Source organism: Malaclemys terrapin, chromosome 16 (genome assembly GCF_027887155.1).
Source record: "Malaclemys terrapin pileata isolate rMalTer1 chromosome 16, rMalTer1.hap1, whole genome shotgun sequence".
Classification (NCBI taxonomy): Eukaryota; Metazoa; Chordata; order Testudines; family Emydidae; genus Malaclemys; species Malaclemys terrapin.
In genome coordinates this window covers 32,633,117-32,653,633 of record NC_071520.1, presented here as the reverse complement: position 1 = coordinate 32,653,633, position 20,517 = coordinate 32,633,117, and the positions used below count along the sequence as shown (strand labels likewise).

General features: G+C 46.4%; 1 protein-coding gene and 1 long non-coding RNA gene across 3 annotated transcripts in view; one reads left to right on the top strand and one right to left on the bottom strand.

The window, feature by feature from the left end:
- Positions 1 to 423: 423 nt before the first annotated feature.
- Positions 424 to 4,914, bottom strand: LOC128824652 (uncharacterized). Its single transcript, XR_008442520.1, has 3 exons — positions 4,829 to 4,914; positions 2,067 to 2,178; positions 424 to 618 (listed from the first exon to the last, which is right to left on the bottom strand). It is a non-coding gene; the product is annotated as an uncharacterized LOC128824652 (long non-coding RNA).
- Positions 4,915 to 5,184: 270 nt separating this feature from the next.
- The window catches only part of PITPNB (phosphatidylinositol transfer protein beta), an 85,093-nt gene continuing 69,760 nt past the window's right edge, over positions 5,185 to 20,517 (top strand). The window contains exons 1-3 of one of the 2 annotated variants that reach the window (XM_054006368.1): positions 5,185 to 5,264; positions 13,002 to 13,032; positions 13,990 to 14,135. In XM_054006368.1, coding sequence (XP_053862343.1) covers positions 5,245 to 5,264; positions 13,002 to 13,032; positions 13,990 to 14,135 — 197 coding nt within the window. In that variant the 5' untranslated portion in view covers positions 5,185 to 5,244. The remainder of the gene's footprint in view (positions 5,265 to 13,001; positions 13,033 to 13,989; positions 14,136 to 20,517) is intronic. The other variant, XM_054006369.1, reaches the window with a different exon arrangement.

Here is a 20,517-nt window from a genome sequence, read left to right as displayed (position 1 = left end):
TTGAGTTTGAGACCCCTGATATAATATGTACCACGAATGGGGCAAGGTATGTATGGTGCATGGCATTTGTATCTTGGGATGATGGAACATACAGGGTGTGGCACTGAGGAAATGAGGGTCTAATGTATGTTGTGTGAGCATGAGCATACTGCCAGGGTGAAGGGGATGAGTCTGAGCCTCTACAAAGGTGCTATCCCCCAGTAATGGGTGTATAAGGCCCTACAGACTGGAGCTGCTGGGGTGGGGGAACTCTGCAGCATTTAGTACTTGGTTGGGGATTATGGAGTGAGTCTGTAGGATGTGAGATCCAGGGGAGGGACACCAGTTTAATTTTTTCTTTTCAAAAGTTTTTAAACAGAACAAATTTTTTGATTGAATATAAATTTGTTTTCATTTATTTCTTTTATTGCTCAAATTAAAACTTTCAAACAAAAATTTTGATTTTTTTATTATTACATTTTTTTTAATGTGGATGGGTGTAATAGAGCTAGTCTCATTACCGGGCCAGGTGGTGTCGTGGATAGTGCTCCCCATATACCTCTCAGCAGGAAGGCCAGTTCCTCACCTGAGGATGGGTTTAGCTTCACCTTGAGTGCAAAGTCCTTGCCCTCTTCTTATCTGAAGGGGAGCAAGACTGGAATGAGGCTTATGCCTTGCTTGCCAAAGGGGCAGTTGGTAAGGGAACCCGAGCCCTCCCATTCCACCAGGCTCCTACCTAGGGTTCTATGCAGGGCCGGTGCAAGGATGTTTCGCGCCCTAGGTGAAACTTCCACCTAGCGCCCTCCCTGAGCCCTGCAGCAGTTCCCCGCCCTGAGGCGCCCCCCCTTCAGCAGCTCCCCACCCCCCCCCGGCCCGGGGAGCCGTGCGGTAGCTCCCCACCCCAGCTCACCTCTGCTCCACCCCCTCCCCGAGCCCTGCGGCAGCTCCCCCTACCCCCACTCCACCCTGAGGCACCTCCCCCACGGCACCTCCCCCACATGTCCTGAGGCGCCTCCCCTGTGGCAACTCCCCGCCCCCCCCCCCGCCCTGAGGCACTCCCCCTGTGGCAGCTCCCCCCTGCCTGGGGAGCCGTGCGGCAGCTCCCCACCCCAGCTGACCTCTGCTCCGTCTCCTCCCCAAGCACACCGTCAATGCTCCACTTCTCCCGCCTCCCAGGCTTGCGGCGCCAATCAGCTGTTTGGCGCCGCAAGCCTGGGAGGGAGAGAAGCAGAGCGGGGTGGCGTGCTCAGGGGAGGAGGCGGAGGAGAGGTGAGCTGGGGCGAGGAGTTCCCCTGCATGCCACCTCCCCCCCTTACTTGCTGCAGGTGGCCCTTCCCGTGCCCCCCGCCCCAGCTCCCTCCGCCTAAATGCCAGCGGCGACTGGGGTGGCTGAATATCTGGCTGCTGCGGTCGCCACGGAAGAAAATGCCGCCCCCCAAATCCTAGTGCCCTAGGCGACCGCCTAGGTCGCCTAATAGGTTGCACTGGCCCTGGTTCTATGAGAGTCAACAGGGTTGGGCATCCTGGAGTGCCCTCAGAGTTATCCTCCCTGGGTCACTTCCTACGATCTCTCTCTCCTCCATGACTTCAAGGAGGAGACTACCAACATCCGGTAACAAAAGAAAAAGAAGAGGCAACTAAACCTTCAGCCCCAATTGGGTTCAGCATGCAGTCCTACTCCCTGGAGGGAGGCTTCTTCAGCACCCTTGTCCAGGAGCTCTCAAGATAAGTCTGTCTTCCAGCCCAGCCTCCCCCAGACTGAGCAGGGCTACTCCCTTTTAAGCTTCCTGTCCAGTTGTAGAATGCTCTGCAGGGGCATGGCTACCTGCACCCAGTACTGTCCTTTAACCCTTTTGGGCCCCATGTGGGGTATGTACACCCCATCAAAATGGGAAATCACTTTCTTCCACTTTAACAGAAAGTATGCCTCCTTTTTTCCACTAGAAGGGACTAAAAGAGGGAAGGTACCCACAGTGAAAACAATTAAAAAAAAATTTTTGTTTAGAAAATTTCTTGGAAATCCAAAACAATTACTGTACCTAAAATTTCAAACAAAATAAAGAAATTTGTTGGCAAAATCAACTTACCTTTTTCAAAAAGCTCTAGACAGGAGGATATATAAATTGTTGCATCAGCAGTACGGCCAGCTCCAAACATTCAAAACTCATGGGTCACACAAATCTCATGACTTTCTGGGGCCTAAAAACGATGAGATTAAAAAAAATGTTGGATTATTTTTATTTGCCTTCTAGTTTCTGAGCCTCCAGAGTCACTCGGTTCATATTTTCAAGCTTTTCTCTGCAACCACCAGAGTTAGAAACTTCCTCTTGCTTTGAACGGAAGATTCTCATAATCTCATTATTCCAGGAGCTGGAGTTTTAGGACGTCACATATCACAAGACTCTCACTAGAACCCTGTACGTGTGCGCGTGTACGCGCCCATAGGCGATGCAGAGTCTAGTTCCCAGCTGTGGGATAGAGATTCCTATTGGCTATGATACTTGCAGCGGGGGAACCATATACCTATGGCGAGTGAGTGGTTTGGTTTAGGGTGTAACACTTAGTTGAGGAACTGACATATGGATGGGCTTGGCAGAATTCAATTTATTTATTTTTAGACTTGAGACAGACAATAATGCTTATTTTAAAGCATTTTTTATTTTTACCATTTGAAATGTTCAAAATTGCAGGAGACAATGGGGGCGGGGGGTGCATGTGTCAGAAAATACTTAATGACAGTACCTGCTGTGATTCTGAAAGTTAAAGCTTCATAAAGATAAAAATCACAAATTGTCAACATTACATGTCAAAACATACAAATATCCATAAATCAAACTTCAGCCCTCAAACAATAGTTTTCTTCCTTTGCCTTGTCTATAAATTTTTATTAACAATGGAAATAATTTTTCATCAGTTTGTGTGTGTGTGTGTGTGTATGGAGAAATCAACATTTACTGATTAAAATCTCTGCCTTCCAAGCCTACCTATAGAGGACAGCACTGAGGTGGGGCCCTAAATTGTGAGACACCAGATTGAGGGTCTCTTCAGGGTGTGATGTGTGTGTTTGGGCTGGGCTCTATAAGGGATGCTACCCAAGTTGGGGAGGGGGACTCTATAGGGTGTGGCAGGGGGCTCTATCAGGGGTGTTCCCGAGGGGGCGCGGGGGGCTCTATAAGGGGTGTTCCCGAGGTGGGGGAGGGGGCTCTATAGGGTGTGGCATGGGGGGCTCTATAAGGGGTGTTCCCGAGGTGGGGGGGCTCTGTAGGGGTGTTCCCGAGGTGGGGGAGGGGGCTCTATAGGGGGTGGCGCGGGGGGGCTCTATAAGGGGTGTTCCCGAGGTGGGGGGGCTCTGTAGGGGTGTTCCCGAGGTGGGGGAGGGGGCTCTATAAGGGGTGTTCCCGAGGTGGGGGGGCTCTGTAGGGGTGTTCCCGAGGTGGGGGGGGGACTCTCTAGGGTGTGGTGCGGGGGGGCTCTATAAGGGGTGTTCCCGAGGTGGGGGGGGCTCTGTAGGGGTGTTCCCGAGGTGGGGGAGGGGGCTCTATAGGGGGTGGCGCGGGGGGGCTCTATAAGGGGTGTTCCCGAGGTGGGGGGGCTCTGTAGGGGTGTTCCCGAGGTGGGGGAGGGGGCTCTATAAGGGGTGTTCCCGAGGTGGGGGGGCTCTGTAGGGGTGTTCCCGAGGTGGGGGGGGGACTCTCTAGGGTGTGGTGCGGGGGGGCTCTATAAGGGGTGTTCCCGAGGTGGGGGGGCTCTGTAGGGGTGTTCCCGAGGTGGGGGGGGGACTCTCTAGGGTGTGGTGCGGGGGGGCTCTATAAGGGGTGTTCCCGAGGTGGGGGAGGGGGCTCTATAGGGTGTGGCATGGGGGGCTCTATAAGGGGTGTTCCCGAGGGGGGGGGCTCTGTAGGGGTGTTCCCGAGGTGGGGGAGGGGACTCTATAGGGTGTGGTGCGGGGGGGCTCTATAAGGGGTGTTCCCGAGGGGGGGGGCTCTGTAGGGGTGTTCCCGAGGTGGGGGGGGGACTCTCTAGGGTGTGGTGCGGGGGGGCTCTATAAGGGGTGTTCCCGAGGTGGGGGGGCTCTGTCGGGGTGTTCCCGAGGTGGGGGGGGGACTCTCTAGGGTGTGGTGCGGGGGGGCTCTATAAGGGGTGTTCCCGAGGTGGGGGAGGGGGCTCTATAGGGTGTGGCATGGGGGGCTCGATAAGGGGTGTTCCCGAGGGGGGGGGCTCTGAAGGGGTGTTCCCGAGGTGGGGGAGGGGACTCTATAGGGTGTGGTGCGGGGGGGCTCTATAAGGGGTGTTCCCGAGGGGGGGGGCTCTGTAGGGGTGTTCCCGAGGTGGGGGAGGGGGCTCTATAAGGGGTGTTCCCGAGGGGGGGGGCTCTGTAGGGGTGTTCCCGAGGTGGGGGAGGGGGCTCTATAGGGGGTGGCGCGGGGGGGGCTCTATAAGGGGTGTTCCCGAGGTGGGGGAGGGGGCTCTATAAGGGGTGTTCCCGAGGGGGGGGGCTCTGTAGGGGTGTTCCCGAGGTGGGGGAGGGGGCTCTATAGGGGGTGGTGCGGGGGGGGCTCTATAAGGGGTGTTCCCGAGGTGGGGGGGGGACTCTCTAGGGTGTGGTGCGGGGGGGGCTCTATAAGGGGTGTTCCCGAGGTGGGGGGGCTCTGTAGGGGTGTTCCCGAGGTGGGGGAGGGGGCTCTATAGGGGGTGGCGCGGGGGGGCTCTATAAGGGGTGTTCCCGAGGTGGGGGAGGGGGCTCTATAAGGGGTGTTCCCGAGGGGGGGGGCTCTGTAGGGGTGTTCCCGAGGTGGGGGAGGGGACTCTCTAGGGTGTGGTGCGGGGGGGGCTCTATAAGGGGTGTTACCGAGGGGGGGGACACCCAAGCGGCCCTAGCAGGCGGCGGCGCCCCACTGGGACGGGTGTGGCCCCTGGGCGACATCGAGGCTCTCGAGGGCGGGGCCGTAGGAGATAGGGAGGGTCCTGGCCGCGGTGATTGGCTGATGACAACGAGGCGAGTCTCTCGGAGGAGCGGTGCCTCAGGGATTGGTCGATGAAGGAGCTCGGGGTTCCTAATTGGACTCGATTAGGGCCGCTAACCTGCGATGCTGCTGGCATCGATCATTGGCTGGCTTGGGCGGAGGCTGGCGCGAGCAGCCTGGCGCTTCGGGGATTGGGCGCGCTGCCGCGTAGGGGCGGGGTTCCGATCCCGGAAACAGCGCGGTGAAGTCTGGGTAAGCGGTGCCGGTCGCGCATGCGCAGTGTGGCTCTGCGTGCGGGAAGATGGTGCTCATCAAGGAATTGTGAGTCGGGGGCTGGGGAGCGACCGCGCCGTACATCGATCGTCTCCCGGGGGAGGGGCAGATCCCACCCCCCGCCTCTCTTCCCCTCCCCCTCTGGGCTCCGGCCCGTCTCCTCACCCCCCCCCCCCCCCCGTTCCGGCCTTGTTCCGGGCCCGCTGCCCCCCCCCCCCCGTCCCGGTCTCCCCCCCGTCCCGGGCCCCTCGCCGCCGCCCCCCCTTCCCGGGCCCTCACTGCCGCTGCCCCCCCCGTCCCGGCCTTGTCCCGGGCCCCTCGCCGCCGCCCCCCTTTTCTCTGTCCCGGCCTTTCCCCGGGCCCGAGCCCCTCACCGCCCTCCCCCAGTTCCGGCCTTGTCCCCGTCCCGGGCCCGCTACCCCCCCCCCTCGTCCCGGTCTCCCCTCGGTCCCGGGCCCCTCGCCGCCGCCCCCCCTTCCCGGGCCCTCACTGCCGCTGCCCCTCCCCCGTCCCGGCCTTGTCCCGGGCCCCTCACCGCCCTCCCCCAGTTCCGGCCTTGTCCCGGGCCCGCTACTCCCCCCCCCCCCGGTCCCGGGCTCCCCCCGGTCCCGGGCCCCCCCCGGTCCCGGGCCCCTCGCCGCCGCCCGCCCTCCCCCCGTCCCGGCCTTGGCCCGGGCCCCTCGCCGCTGGCCCCTCCCCCAGTTCCGGTCTCCCCTCGGTCCCGGGCCCCTCACTACCGCCAATCCCCTCCCCCCCCGTCCCGGGCCCGTCGTCCCCTCTTGCCCCCGTCACTGCTGCTGTCTCGGACTCCGCGCCGCCGCTGCTCCCCCGTCCCGGCCTTCCCCATTCCGGGTTGCTCAGTGTCCCCCCTGCGAACGGGCTCCTGTGGTGCTTTTCTGTCACCCTGTTGGGCCCTGTAGTATCTGCCCCAGTGGGCTTCCCCGTCACCTCTCTGGGCCATGTTTCCATCTTGCCAGCCACTCACCTGCTTCATGCACCTCAGCGATACTGCCCCCTCACCGATTAGCCTGGCGCCCCTCTCCCAGCGGTGCTAACCCAGTCTGTAACATCTTAGAGTGTCACTGACCTGGGCACACTGTGTCTGATATGGGACTGAGTGCCTTGTTCTCAATAAGTAATACTCAGCAAGCCATGGGTTTGGGGCTGCCCAAGGCGGATGAGATGTGCCTTAACTGTGATCTAGGTTTCTGCTGAACTCTCTTGGGAAAGGGAAAAGTAAAGAGGAGATTCTGAGCCTGGACTGTCTTGGAGGGATGAGCACTGAGCCTGATTCCAGAGAGGGCAAGAGTGAATAATTTTCAATAAGTCCTGAAGCACTGGGGAAGATCCATAAAACTGGAAGAAAGCTAATGTTGTGGCAATTTAAAAAAAGGGGTGAATGGAATGAACTGAGTAATTATAGGCTTGTGAGCCTGCCATTGATTGTAGGCAAGATATTGGAGCAGCAGATGCTGCACTCCATTAATAAAGAATTAAAGGAGGGTAATGTAATTAATACAAATCAGCATGGGTTTATGGAAAATAAATCTTGTCAAACTATCTCCAGATCTGTGTTCATGAGATTGCAGGTTTAGTTAATGAATAGTGTTGACACACTTAGATTTCTGTGAGACATTTGACTTTGTACTACATGACATTTTGATTAAAAGGATGAACAGGATAAAATTATTGTGGTACACATTAAATGGATTAAAAACTGGCTAACTGATAGGTCTCAATCTAATTGTAAAAAGGAATAATCATCAAGCAGATGTATTTCCATTGAGGTCTTGCAAGGGTTAGTTCTATGCTATCTAGAAGAAAATGTAAAATCATCACTGACAGTTTGCAATTGAGACACAAATTTGGAGAATGATAAATAATGAAGAGGGACAGGTCACTGATTCAAAGCGATCTGGGATTGCTTGGTAAATGGGGCAAAAACTATATGTTTTAATATGGCTAAATAAAAATGTATACATCTAAGAATAAAACATATAGGCCATAGTTACATGATGGGGGACTCTGTCCTGGGAAGTAGTGACTCTGAGAAAGATTTGAGTGTTGTGGTAGATAATCAGCTGAATGTGAGCTCCCAGTGTGATGCTGTGGCCAAAAGAGCTAACTAATGCAGTCCTGGGGTGCATAAACAAGGGAATCTCTAGTAGGTGTAGAGAGGTTATTTTACCTCTGTATTTAGCACTGCTCTAGTGCTGCTGGAATACTGTGGTTCAGTTTTGGTGCCCACAGTTCAAGAAGGGAATTGATAAATTGGAACAGATTCAGAGAAGAGCCAGGAGTGTGATTAACGAATTAGAAAACCTGCCTTATAGTGATAGACTCACAGAGCTCAATCTCTTTAGTTTAACAAAGGGAGGTTAGGGTGTGACTTGATTACAATCTAGGAGTATCTACATGGGGAACAAATATTTAATAATGGACTCTTCAGTCTAGCAGAGAAAGATCTAACATGGTCCAATGGCTGGAAGTTGCTGCTATACAAATTCAGACTGGAAATAATTACCCTGTCAAAAATGTATAACTTAACTACTTGAACAGTTTACCAAGGGTCATGGTGGATTCTCCTTCACTGACTATTTTTAAATCAAGGTTGGATATTTTTCTAAAAAAGATGCTCTAGAAATTATTTTTGGAAAATTCTGTGACTTGCTTACAGGAGTTCACGCTAGTGATTACAGTGGGCCCTTTTGGCCTTCGAATCCATGAATCTGAATTACACTTCAGAGCAAACCGATATTTACATTAGACCTGAGTGACTGAGTTTTAAAATAACCCTGTGAACCTGGCCTAATAATTGCCAAACAGACAATGTTGATGATTTTACTTCACATGTTCTTTAGTCCTTTTTCACTTTTTGTGGCAGGAGAACCAACTAGAGGTTTTTTCTCTAAAGGAAAGAATGTTCCCTTGGCATCACTGCAGTGTGTTGGCCACACGTTTTAACCAATATGCCAGATTTATCTATTCTGTTTTATTGTTGTTTATGGAACAAAGTGTAATTGTTGAGATTGTACTATAAATATGCAAGTGCAGACACCTATAGTAGTTTTAAGTATGGAAATACAACTTGTGATGTTATGCATCCTTTAACGGTTAGATAAAGGAAATGCTACAAGTGCAAGAAACCGCAATGACAGATTGGGATGAAATAATTGTCAATTGCAAAGACCGACTCAAACTTTTGCACTTTCTTGGATGAAAACTACATATTCTATCTGACAGTGTCTCTGAGTGCTCAGCTTCTAGAGCCCTTTCATACAGCAATGCCTTAAAGTGTTGGTTTTGCTCAAACTCAAGGGATGGAATTGGCAGCGGCTGGCTTAAAGTGATGGTTCTTTGTTTTAAAACAATTAGCTCTTTTCACCTGTCCAAAGCAATGTCAAAGTTGGTGTTTGGAGGCAATGTCTAAAATATCTTAGTAGCAAATGAAATTGCCTCATTCCCATTATGTTGAAATGTCTCTTCCTCTGCTGGACACTGCACTGAATTTTGTTTTGTTGAAGAAATTCCCATTGTGTCCAGAATAAATCTTCCTTTATGTTGCATTTCCAAGTCAACTATGGTGACTTGTTAAAGGAACATATTTCTTTCTTGTACATAACCTGAACTTCTGGCCAGGTTTCTTATGTTTGGAGCCCCAGCGTTAGCTTTAGGAATTAATGCTGTGACAACTTTAAGCAATATTTAGCGAATTCCTCTGCCAAGCAAAGGAGTGTCAAATGTGGATCACCACCAACAGTCATAATGTATAGAATAATGCTTCAGCTCTTGTCTTTATAGCACAGATACTGATAATCTTGTTGATTTGTAGTTAATAGGCACTGTCATCCTGTGCTTTATTGTGTTCTATCCACTCTTGTTTGTCCTCACAGTCTCCATGAGAGGGGAGGATTGCATCCCAGTAGAAATGAACATTGCAGACTGTGCAGAGCATCACTGCACTGAGACTCTGTGTTTAGATGGCCAACTTGTTGGAGAGAGAGGGAGGGGTGGTTGGACTCATCTAACAGTTCCCTTCTGATGGGTTATGAGTAATCAGTCAGCTAAAGAAACCTCCCTCTTACAGCAGCAGTTGGGAAAGAGTCCATAGATTCTGGGCTGCAATGTTGGCACAATGACTCATAGACGTCACTGCTCGAAAAGACCAGTTTCATTTCTCTCCCTCCCCTGACCAGTGCAGGCTTGTTCCCTACATTGTTTTCTAATGTTTTTTTAGTGTAGTTTTGAAGGGCTCAGTTATGGGGCTCTCACCATTTCCATTGGGAGAGTGCTTTTCCTGGTGATGTACAGAAATTTTTCTGTTGCTTAGCTTTATATAATTGCACCTAGTTATGCCCGCTTGGACTCCTCCAAATAATTCCTTGATTCTTGTGTTTATACCCATTCAGCGCATTACAACATAATACAACTTTATTTGCATTTTGTATTTGACACAAACTGTGTCCCAAAACCCTTGGATTAAATTTCACATCTGCGTCATTGTCATACTATCCAAACTATTACATACTTAATTTTCACTCTTTTGGCATAAGGAATTATTTCAACCTGTTAACTGTTTATGCTGCTCTTATCAGAATTTGCTTCAGTTTTTGATTTTAAGCATCTTTGCAGTGCTTGAGATGTGGAACAAAGAGTTAAAAATATACAGCATTAAAATACAAGTAAACACAAGATGCCAAGAATCTCCAAATAATTGCTCTCCAAAACCCAGTAAATGGTACCCCATCATCATCCTCATCTCCAAATTAATCCCATCATCCCATCTCCCCATATGCCTAGGGGAAAACATGAGCCTGGGAGAGTGTCCAGAAAATTAACAAATCTGAGGAGTGTCCAGGAGTGCATTCTGGAGGAAGGAGCACCACCTTCTCCTATTTAGACCAAAGGGGCTCTAGTTTGAGCATTTCTGTTGCTTGCAACCACCGGCGTATGCATAGGGAGATGGGCTGTCACTTAATGAGCCATAATAATTAATTTTATTAACCACTTTGCACTTTATAGGTCAAAGCAGCTCTTTGAACTCCACCTGGGAGTCAGTAGATGGATTGATCAGCTATATAATGTGCTCCCTGCAGGAAACCCCATTTAGCAAGTGGACAGCCACATTTGCCACTAACTTTAGCTTCCAAATCATCCCAAGGTCTGACATCACGTGTAGCATGCTGCAATAATCTGAGCTCAGGGTGTCAAAGGCATGAATAATTGTAGCAAGGTCTGTGTCTGATAGAAACAGTCACTCCTCAGGCACAGATTGGGTTGTGGAGGCAATGCTCTTGGCCAAAATTCTTAGCTGTGGGTAGTCCCAGAATTTATAAAGAGCTGTGTATTGTAGATCTATGAGACAACTGAACAGGTACCAGTAATTTCAGCAGTCGGGTGCCCAGAATTGGATGTATACAGCATCCTAGCTGTGTCTGCATGCCAGAGCTCTAGTGGGAGAGACAATCTCCTGGCTACAAAATGAGGGTGGTGCTACTGCTTTACACATGCCCCAAAACTTCATTGGCCTTTTTTGCTATTCTATCCCATTGCAGTATCTCATCTGGTGTGCTCTCTGCTATCTATAGGCCTTGCAACTACTGCTTCCCAAGCTTTTGCTTCCCACCAACTATCTGTATTTCGGATTATTTTCTCCTGGGGTATTTATTAGCTGTATTTTCCCAAATTGAACCTCACTTTGTTTTGCCTTGTTATAGAATAGGAGAATGAGTCACTATAGTGAGGTTGCTTAAAAAATAATAATTCATCCACTCTAATTCATTTAGGACACAAACTGGTTTCTGTTATTCACCCTGTTTCATTCATGTAGCTTTCCAAATTATTCACCTTTAGGGCTAAAATCTTCTGTTCTTGGTTTCTGTTTGAAGGTGAAATTTTGGAAAGCTCAAGCAAAATGCTTTCAGTTATGGGATAGGATAAAAAATTCTCTGTGGGAAGGAGAATTTCAAAGATCCTTTTACATCTGAAGTATAAAAAGTAAAACTGTGGGTAGTCCAAGATTAAAACCCTATCTTGTTGGGTTGAGGCAAAGGAGAAATAATTTTTATAAGTAATTATAAACCACTTCTAAGCATGCATAGTGAGAAGCTAAAATTGTAGCAAAGCCTTTTGAATCTCGACCCCCCCCCTTGTGGCATCACTGTGAAATTCTGCTTTACTGGAGGCTTATGCAGGCACAGCTGTAGCTGGGGCATTTTGTGTATATTAAAAAAAAAAAAAAAAAAAAAGTTTGCAGGTGTCTAATTGAAAACTCCTCAGCCCGACAAGCGTCTTAACATTCGGAGCAAGAGAAAATTATGGATGGCAAAAAAAAAAATAATAATTCACGGCGGTTGATCTGTGTGCAATCGTTCCTGCATTCTACAAATACAAGCTTTTATTTACAGGAAAACTGCCATTCTGCTGCAGAGATGCAGCTCTTCCCAGTGGCGACTGATGTGCTGTAGTTTTAGTAACCCAGTTTGATTTGACAGTGTGGCCAAACAGTAGGAGCAACAAAAATGGGGTATTAATCCCTGTCATCTTTCCATATACACTTTGTTAGTGTAGTATTTAAATTGAGTTTAAATACAGAAAATTCTCCCATCCCCTTTTCTTGGGAAAAACAAACATAAAAAAAATTGCAAATTTCTTAATGCAATATTAAGTTGGTCAATTCTTGGGTAACTTTTACATTCCAGATAATTGAGATTTTAAGGTTATTTCAGCAATATTAAGTTGGCTGTATTGCACGTGTGCTTTTAGTGTAGAACAGAATTGGTAAATACTGTATGTACAGAAGCTTAATTGTGGCTGTTGAAATATTAACATTTCCTGATATTTGTGATTTTAACTCTGCTATATTACATGTATCAACACCGTATGTAAAGTACCTGCCCAGTCATACACTCCCTTTGCTCTCCCAAATTCAATGAGGCAATCTGTATTTACTTTTTGTAATGAGTACTTTATAGTTGCAATAATTAAAGAAGTTCAGTGCACTCAGACTTGTGGTCACTCTCATTTATTATCTTAGGGCTAGTCTACACTGGCAATGCTAAAGCGCTACTGTGGCAGCACTTTAACGTGCCTTGTGTGGTTGTGGCGCGGCGCTGGGAGAGAGCTCTCCCCACCTCCACAAGGGGTGTAGCTCCCAGCGCTGGTGCACTGTCTACACTGGTGCTTTACAGCACTGAAACTTGTGCTCAGCAAGGTGTTTTTTCACACCCCTGAGCGAGAAAGGTGCAGTGCTGTTGTAAATTGCCAGCGTAGACAAGCCCTTACTTTGCATCATCATCAGCGGTTATTCAAGGATCTCAAGGTATTGTACAAATCTTCATTCCTTTTTTACAGTCGAGGAAACTGAGGCCCATGAGTGCTGGGTGGTGGTAGTGGCCTGAGATGTACAGGAGGTCAGACTAAGGCAATAAAGGATGGTCAAATCATTTAAAGGCTGACTTTCTGAAGTGACTTGCCTGAGGTGTCACTTCACGTCAATGGCAGAGCTGGATATAATTCTTGGGTCTCCTTACTCCTCCCCTGCTTCAACCACTCAAACTTTTTTCCTTATAACAAGTATCTAACATGGGGTTGTACTTGATTATTTTCTACTTATATAATTTTGTCTTAACTAGTATTGTTTTGTAAAAGGTCAATGAACATAACTGATTTTGCCATTTTTAAGAATATCTTTATAAAGGCTAATACAGATATTGCCTGTGGAACAGATGACTGACTGTTTAGATGCTTATTTTATACATTCAGTTTGTTCCTTTTCTTTTTCAGCCGAGTCGTTTTACCATGCTCCGTGCAAGAGGTATGTACTCTCTACCTTTCTTGTTGGGCTTTATGGTCTTATTTTAAAAACTGATTAGCCTGGATCCAAATGTTGGTTCTGTACTGTGTGTCCATTAGTCTACCAGATGTGAGTTACTGTCCCATCAGAGAGGCAGAGCAAACTTGTCTCAGCTCAATGAACTTCAGAGCAGACAAATGACTACAGGTCAAGAAATGTTAGCTGCTTCCAAGCCAATCCAGTGCTTATGATCAAGAAAAGGAAATTGTAAATCTCTTCATTGCTGCAGAAACTTCCTGCTGATGAGGCATTGTGTGACTCTAGCTAATATACTTCTGTATCCCTTCAAACAGGGATAGGGACACTCTTTACGTGTCTGAAACTGAGGATTTAAATGGCACTGAAATGCACTTAACTAAAGCTCACTCCCCAGAGTCCAAGTTGAACAGAAAACTTCCTGTTCTAAGGGGAAATGCAGCCTCTTTTGTTTACCATCTGGCAGCTAGTTCCAGCCACCTAAATAGCTTTTTCCAAAGAAAGCTTTGTTATATACATGTGTGGTGACCTCTTGAATAACTGTGCATGTTAAAGCTGCAACGCTGGAAATAAAGCTAATCATTTAACAATTTTACATGTAAACTAAAAACATTTAAATAGCCATACTTGCATGTCTTTTGCTAGAACAGAAATAGTGTTTTGAAGTTCTCTTGGGTATCATGGAAGATTGTATGCTGTTGTATTAATGTGGAACAAAACAAATAGAGCCCAGAGCCTGTTTTCATGATCCATTAGACATACTTTCCAAAGTTTTGTCATTCTCTAGTATGCACTTTCCTTATAGTAAAGTGTCCATTCGCTTGCATGTAATTATGTCCATACAAAGTTCTCTGGTCAAATTGAAATATCTAAATTCTGACACACTAAACAGTTTTCTTCTGTCACAGTTTAATGTTGAAATTTTGCGTCTCTTAATTTCAGTATCAAGTTGGGCAACTTTACTCTGTGGCAGAAGCTAGTAAAAATGAAACAGGAGGTGGTGAAGGAATTCAAGTCTTAAAGAATGAGCCTTATGAAAAGGATAGTGAAAAGGGACAGTATACCCACAAAATCTATCACTTAAAGAGGTAAGGGATCTATTTGTGTTCTTTCTGTGGGGGAACTACTGACCCATGATTTCCCAGCTTCTATTTTTATTATGTAAAAGTACAATACACTTCAGTCTTGACCAGGAAATATTTAGAGCCAGTTTGGAATTTTATGAAGGGTAATGGGGAAGAAGAGGAGCACACTATAAAATAAGTCTGGACATCCAGAAAGGTAAGTTTTAGGCATTTCATTCAGAGGAGACTTTTCTGCTGTTTTATGCAGCTCATCAAATTGCTCATGTTAAATACATGAGTTTTCCCAAAGCTTGTGATACTTCAGCCTGTGCTTTTGTTAGTGAAGAAATTCACGGCAGCAGCATAGCCCTGCTAACATGTATTTCTGACAAGACTTCACTTGATACCTTTCCCTGTGCGACGTGAGCACTACCTCAGTCAGGCTACAGTTCCCTAGACTCTTTGTGAAATTGGGCCATATTTGCTGCCAGTGAGCTATGTTTTGTTCTTTTTACAGTTATGGAAGAGGATTTCATCTGAGGTCATTTGCTTGCTTACTGTTTTGACACACGTGCACCAGTGTGATGTCTAGTATAAAAAGTGGTTTAGTATCCTGGCTACAATTGTCTTCCACATCTACTCTTGAATGGGAAATGTTCATTAATATTTGCCTATTAAAGTTGTTGCTGGAATCTTGCTACAGCTACTGGGACCCCTGATCTATTTTGATCTTGTCACTACTGTAAACAGACTGTCCAGAGGACCAAAGAGTATAGTTCTGTATCTATTACGATTTTCTTTGAAGGCTTAAATAATATAGAACAGAAGCTTGTAGTTAAGACCTAGAAAAAATTGACTAATGAGAAACTGAATTGTTGACCAGAACCAACTCCTAGGTCTCTGTGATTGGTAATGTCAAAGTCTTCAAAGTTAGGAACATAACTTTCTGACCTAAGAAATTCCGCCTTGGTTGTCTTTCATTTTCCTTACCTAAAGTGGATCTGGGATTCAACTAAGCCCATGCTTTGTGCTAGTGTTTAATTTGGTAGGTGTATGCAGTACAGATTAGTAATGAAGATGTGTGCCAGGGCTTCATTTCATCAGGAAGATGAAGATTAAGATACTGGTAATTTGTGTTGCTACAATTTTGTGGTGTATCTAGCAGAAATTGACTTGTGCGGAGTTTGATGACCTAAGTTCATGAGGAGTGAAGCCCTCCTCCCTTATTTTCTGTTGGATTACTCACCATGATAGTTGCTGGTGTTGTTTTGCATGGCTTACTATATTTAGTTTACCATTTTACAAGAAACCAGAATTTTCAGCTCTCTTGTAATTGTTTAAACTGCTCTTTTTTTTTCCCCTCCAAAAAATTATGAAAATTGTGGGTATGTTGGAACAGAGTCTCCCAGCTGGCCTGTCATATTTCTAGAGCTTCTGTCGCAATACTATTTCTAAATCACTTAGTACCGAAATGTATATTAAATAAGGAGTCTTAACTTGGGTCATTAGAGTATGACTTGTTTGTAGACTGCCTTTAATGTGGGGTTCCTTACAGCTTTCCAGTTAGTTCACTGAGCTCTAAGAATAGGTATTATCTTTTTTTAAAAAGAGCTCTGAAACTCAGTAATATTTCACTTTTTGATTTGGTTCCCTCAGAATATATTACTCCTGGGGGAATTCTGCGCCACTGTGCAATGCAGAATTTAGCGGAATTCCCTGTTTACTCTGCAGAATTTCTGGCTGCCACTAGGGGCCGCTGGACTCTGCAGAGCCCAGCTCAAAGTGAGCGGATTGCCCTGCCTGGCAGGGCTGGATGCTGCACGCTCTGCTCGATCCTCATTCTCCTGGGACGGAGAGGGCCTGGGAGAACCAACCAGCTTTGGCAAAGGGTGACGAAGGGCAGGGCTGCATCACAACACGTCCGCTGGTGGGACAATAAAGAAATTGGAGCGAGTAAAGGCTCTGGGTGTGCTGGTGCCTGGGGGCTGCCCGGTGGCTGGGCTCTGCGGGGAGGGGAGTGCGGGTATCTGAGCTCTGTGGGCTCCACACAGCCCCCTCCAACACCCCCAACTGAAACTGGGTTGTTGTAGGGGTTTCTTTAACTCTACTCCCGGGGGAATCCTTTTTGCTGTTGTCTGTATTGTTGACATGTTGACAGGTATTTTGAAATAAATTACCAAAATTGAAACTGGAGTGATTATATTGTGTTGTTTTGACAAATAAAATATGCAGAATTTTAAAATATTGTGTGCAGAATTTTTAATTTTTTGGTGCAGAATTCCCCCAGGAGTTGTGTGTGTAATGTAATATATAATATATATACAGCCACTTTCTGTGATACATGAGGATGTAATTCCTATGTTTGTTTAAACTTCAACATTTTACATACTTAAAACTAGAAAACTAGAGCTGGTTAAGCAAAACTCCAATAATTTAGCTAAAAGAAGAACAGGAGTACTTGTGGCACCTTAGAGACTAACAAATTTATTAGAGCATAAGCTTTCGTGGACTACAGCCCACTTCTTCGGATGCATATAGAATGGAACATATAATGAGGAGATATATATACACACATACAGAGAGCATAAACAGGTGGGAGTTGTCTTACCAACTCTGAGAGGCCAATTAATTAAGAGAAAAAAAAAAAAAAAACTTTTGAAGTGATAATCAAGCTAGCCGAGTACAGACAGTGTGATAAGAAGTGTGAGAGTACTTACAAGGGGAGATAGTCAACGTTTGTAATGGCTCAGCCATTATTTATAATAGCAATAATTTAGCTAACGCTCTTCCATCAGTTCATGAAGAAATTATTCATGAATCACTTCTTCTGTTTGACCAACTCCTTAAAAAGTAAAAAAAACCCAAAGGCACTTTTGCGAGTGCATGCACATTTATTAAACTAAATGTAGAGTTAGGTATGTCTTAGTGCATATTAATCTCTGGATGGAAATATCCCTTAGAAAGGAAAGTATGCCATATTTGAAGGATTGTAGCCTAAATGGGCACAGGGACAATAGACAAACTAGGGTAAGGCAATAATAGCAGGGAAGGCTGCAGATCTCCTTGTCAGACCTGGGCACAGTACAGTGACTACACTGGTGGATGTTGTTGAAGGTCTCCTGGCAATGAAGATCCACTGTCCATTGCTGATGTTTTCTATCATTGGCTTTCAATACCATTAATTATGAGGTATTGCTGACTTGCTGGAGTGGATATGACTTCTCTCAGGTTGCGGACCATTCCCAAAAGAGGAGGATGGATCCTTGTTCATCATACTCCCAGGTGGAATCAAACAGCTTTCAATTTTATCTCCCTGCCAATTCAAGACATGCATGGAATCAGTGGCGGGGGAGGGATGGTGTTAATGAGGAGTATTTCAATATGTTGATGTGTGCTTTCTCATTTGACCCAGTCAGTGCTGTCCAATGCCCGATTCAGTGTCTGTGGGAGACTGAGGTGACATGAAAATGAGACCTCACTCCCAGCAGAGAGCCAGAGCAGGAACCCCTTTGGTTTAAAAGAGGGAGCTGCTGACAGGGTCCTGAAGCGGTGAATGCATTTCTTAAATAGCCAGATTTGGTGTTCTTCAGCTTGTGCTACCTAGGCATTTGGGGAAGGAGGGGTATAATAAGAGCTAATGTTTATGGTAAAGGCGGGGAGTGGTGGCTATTTTTCAAATTTTAATTTAATCTTTGGTTAATTATTTTTCTGGTTTGGAGTGAGGAGCAGCTACTGGTTCAGCCTTTTTATGTGGCTTTTGTGTTTGTCAGTGGTGCATAGAGCTTGGATGTGTGTCTCTTTTGTATATAAATCAAATAAATGTTGTTCAGCTGGCTCACGTCTGATCCTTAGGTGTGTTTCCTTTTGGTGGAAGAGTGGTACGGGCACTCTTCAGTGTACACTGTAAATTGGGAGAACTTCAGTTGATGTATAAATGTTAGGATAGCCAGATCTGCATGTCGGGGGTGGTCCCGTTAGACTGGAGAATAGCCAACGTGGTTCCTATTTTCAAGAAAGGGAAAAAAAGTGATCCGGGTAACTACAGGCCTGTTAGTTTAACATCTGTAGTGTGCAAGGTGCTGGAGAAGATTCTGAAAGAGAAACTAGTTGAGGACCTTGAGGTTAATGGCAATTGCGATAAATTACAGCATGGTTTTACGAAGGGCAGATCGTGCCAAACGAATCTGATCTCCTTCTTTGAGAAAGAAACGGACTTATTAGATAAGGGAAATGCGGTGGACCTAATATACCTGGATTTCAGTAAAGCGTTTGATACTGTACCCCATGAGGAATTATTGGTTAAACTGGAAAACATGGGGATCGATATGAAAATCCAGAGGTGAATAAGGAATTGGTTAATGGGGAGAATGCAGCGGGTCGTATTAAAGGGTGAACTGTCGGGTTGGAGGGAGGTTACTAGTGGAGTGCCTCAAGGTTCGGTTTTGGGACCCATTTTATTTAATCTATTTATAACTGACCTCGGAACCGATTGTAAGAGTGGGCTGATAAAGTTTGCGGATGATATGAAGGTAGGAGGAGTTGCAAATTCTGAGGAGGATAGGGATATTCTGCAGGGAGACTTGAAGGAGCTTGTGAATTGGAGTATCAGAAATAGGATGACATTTAATAGTGAAAAGTGTAAGGTGATGCACTTGGGGATGACTAATAACAATTTTATTTACAAGATGGGGACGCATTGGTTAGAAGTAACGGAAGAGGAGAAGGACCTAGGGGTCCTTGCAGACCGCAGGATGACTGAGTCGACAATGTGACGTGGCGGTGAAAAAAGCCAATGCGGTCTTGGGATGCATTAGGCGAGGTATATCTAGTAGGGATAAGGAGGTCCTGCTTCCATTGTATAAGGCGCTGGTGAGACCTCATTTGGAGTACTGTGTGCAGTTCTGGTCTCCCATGTTTAAAAAAGATGAACTCAAACTGGAACGGGTGCAGAGAAGGGCGACCAGGATGATCAGAGGAATGGAAAACCTGTCGTATGAAAAGAGATTAGAGGAGCTTGGGTTGTTTAGTCTGACAAAGCGAAGGCTGAGGGGGGATATGATTGCTCTCTTTAAATATATCAGAGGGATAAATACAAGGGAGGGAGAGGAATTATTCCAGCTTAGTACTAATGTGGACACGAGAACGAATGGATATAAACTGGCCGTGGGGAAGTTCAGGCTTGAAATTAGACGAAGGTTTCTGACCGTCAGAGGGGTGAAATATTGGAACGGCCTTCCGAGGGAAACTGTGGGGGCGACAGACCTGTCTGGTTTTAAGATTAAGTTAAATAAGTTTATGGAGGGAATGGTTTAATGGTAAAACATAGTAGCCAAGGAAAACCAAGCAATGGTACGTAAATAGCATAATGGCCAACAAGGGTCAGGCTAGAGACTCTTGCCTACATGCTCGGGGTATTACTGATCGCCATATTTTGGGTCGGGAAGGAATTTTCCTCCAGGGTAGATTGGCTGAGCCTCTGGAGGTTTTTCGCCTTCCTCCGCAGCATGGGGCAGGGATCACTAGCAGGAGGGTCTCTGCCGATTGAAGTCACTAAAACACAGGATTGGGGACTTTAACGGCAGAGTCCAGGGAAGGGTCTTGTGGCCTGCAGCGTGCAGGGGGTCAGACCAGATGATCATAATGGTCCCTTCTGACCTTAAAGTCTATGAGTCTATGAGTCTATGTCTCTGCTAATTAGAATAATTTGGTAATAAAGTTTAGTAAGTAATACCTTATCTATTCACTTTAAATACTGAAATCTCATGTTTGCTATCAAACCAATCAAATCAGTGTCTTGCTATCCAAGATTAAACTTGTTCAAGTCAGATAATTTTTTTTTATTGCCAAACAGAGGTTCCAGTTTGGCAGCATGAGCCAAAACATGAGCTGATCTGTTGGGACTAACTACAAGCACATAGAAAATTATATCCAGAACTTGATGTACAGGGTTGCTGTGGCTACTGTGAAGTTGTTAAAATATTTTTGTTGGGTTGGCTCTGGCTGGCCCATCTCCAACCTCAATGCTTTAAACAGATTTAAATGAATATTTGAAAATAACAATACGTTATTTTGCCATTTGTTCTGGATCGCTCGCATGTGGTCAGTCACCAGTGGTACCTGTAGAGTGAGTGAGCTCCCACTTCAACAATCCTAGTGAAAAGGCGATCTTTACTTACCAGCCATTTTTTAGGGAAAAGATGACTTTTTCCATTCCATTTGAAGTAGAAAGAACCTTGAATGTTTGTCCAGAGTGTTGGACTTCAGCCCGGGTTGCTGGCCTTGTTCTTGGCCCCTTCATTCCTTTCTTGCAGTAACTTCACTGACTTTTCAGCTTGCTTTCTTGATCTAACAGGGCATGGGACACTGAAAATATTCTCCATTTAAAAGGAATCTGTTCAGGAACTGG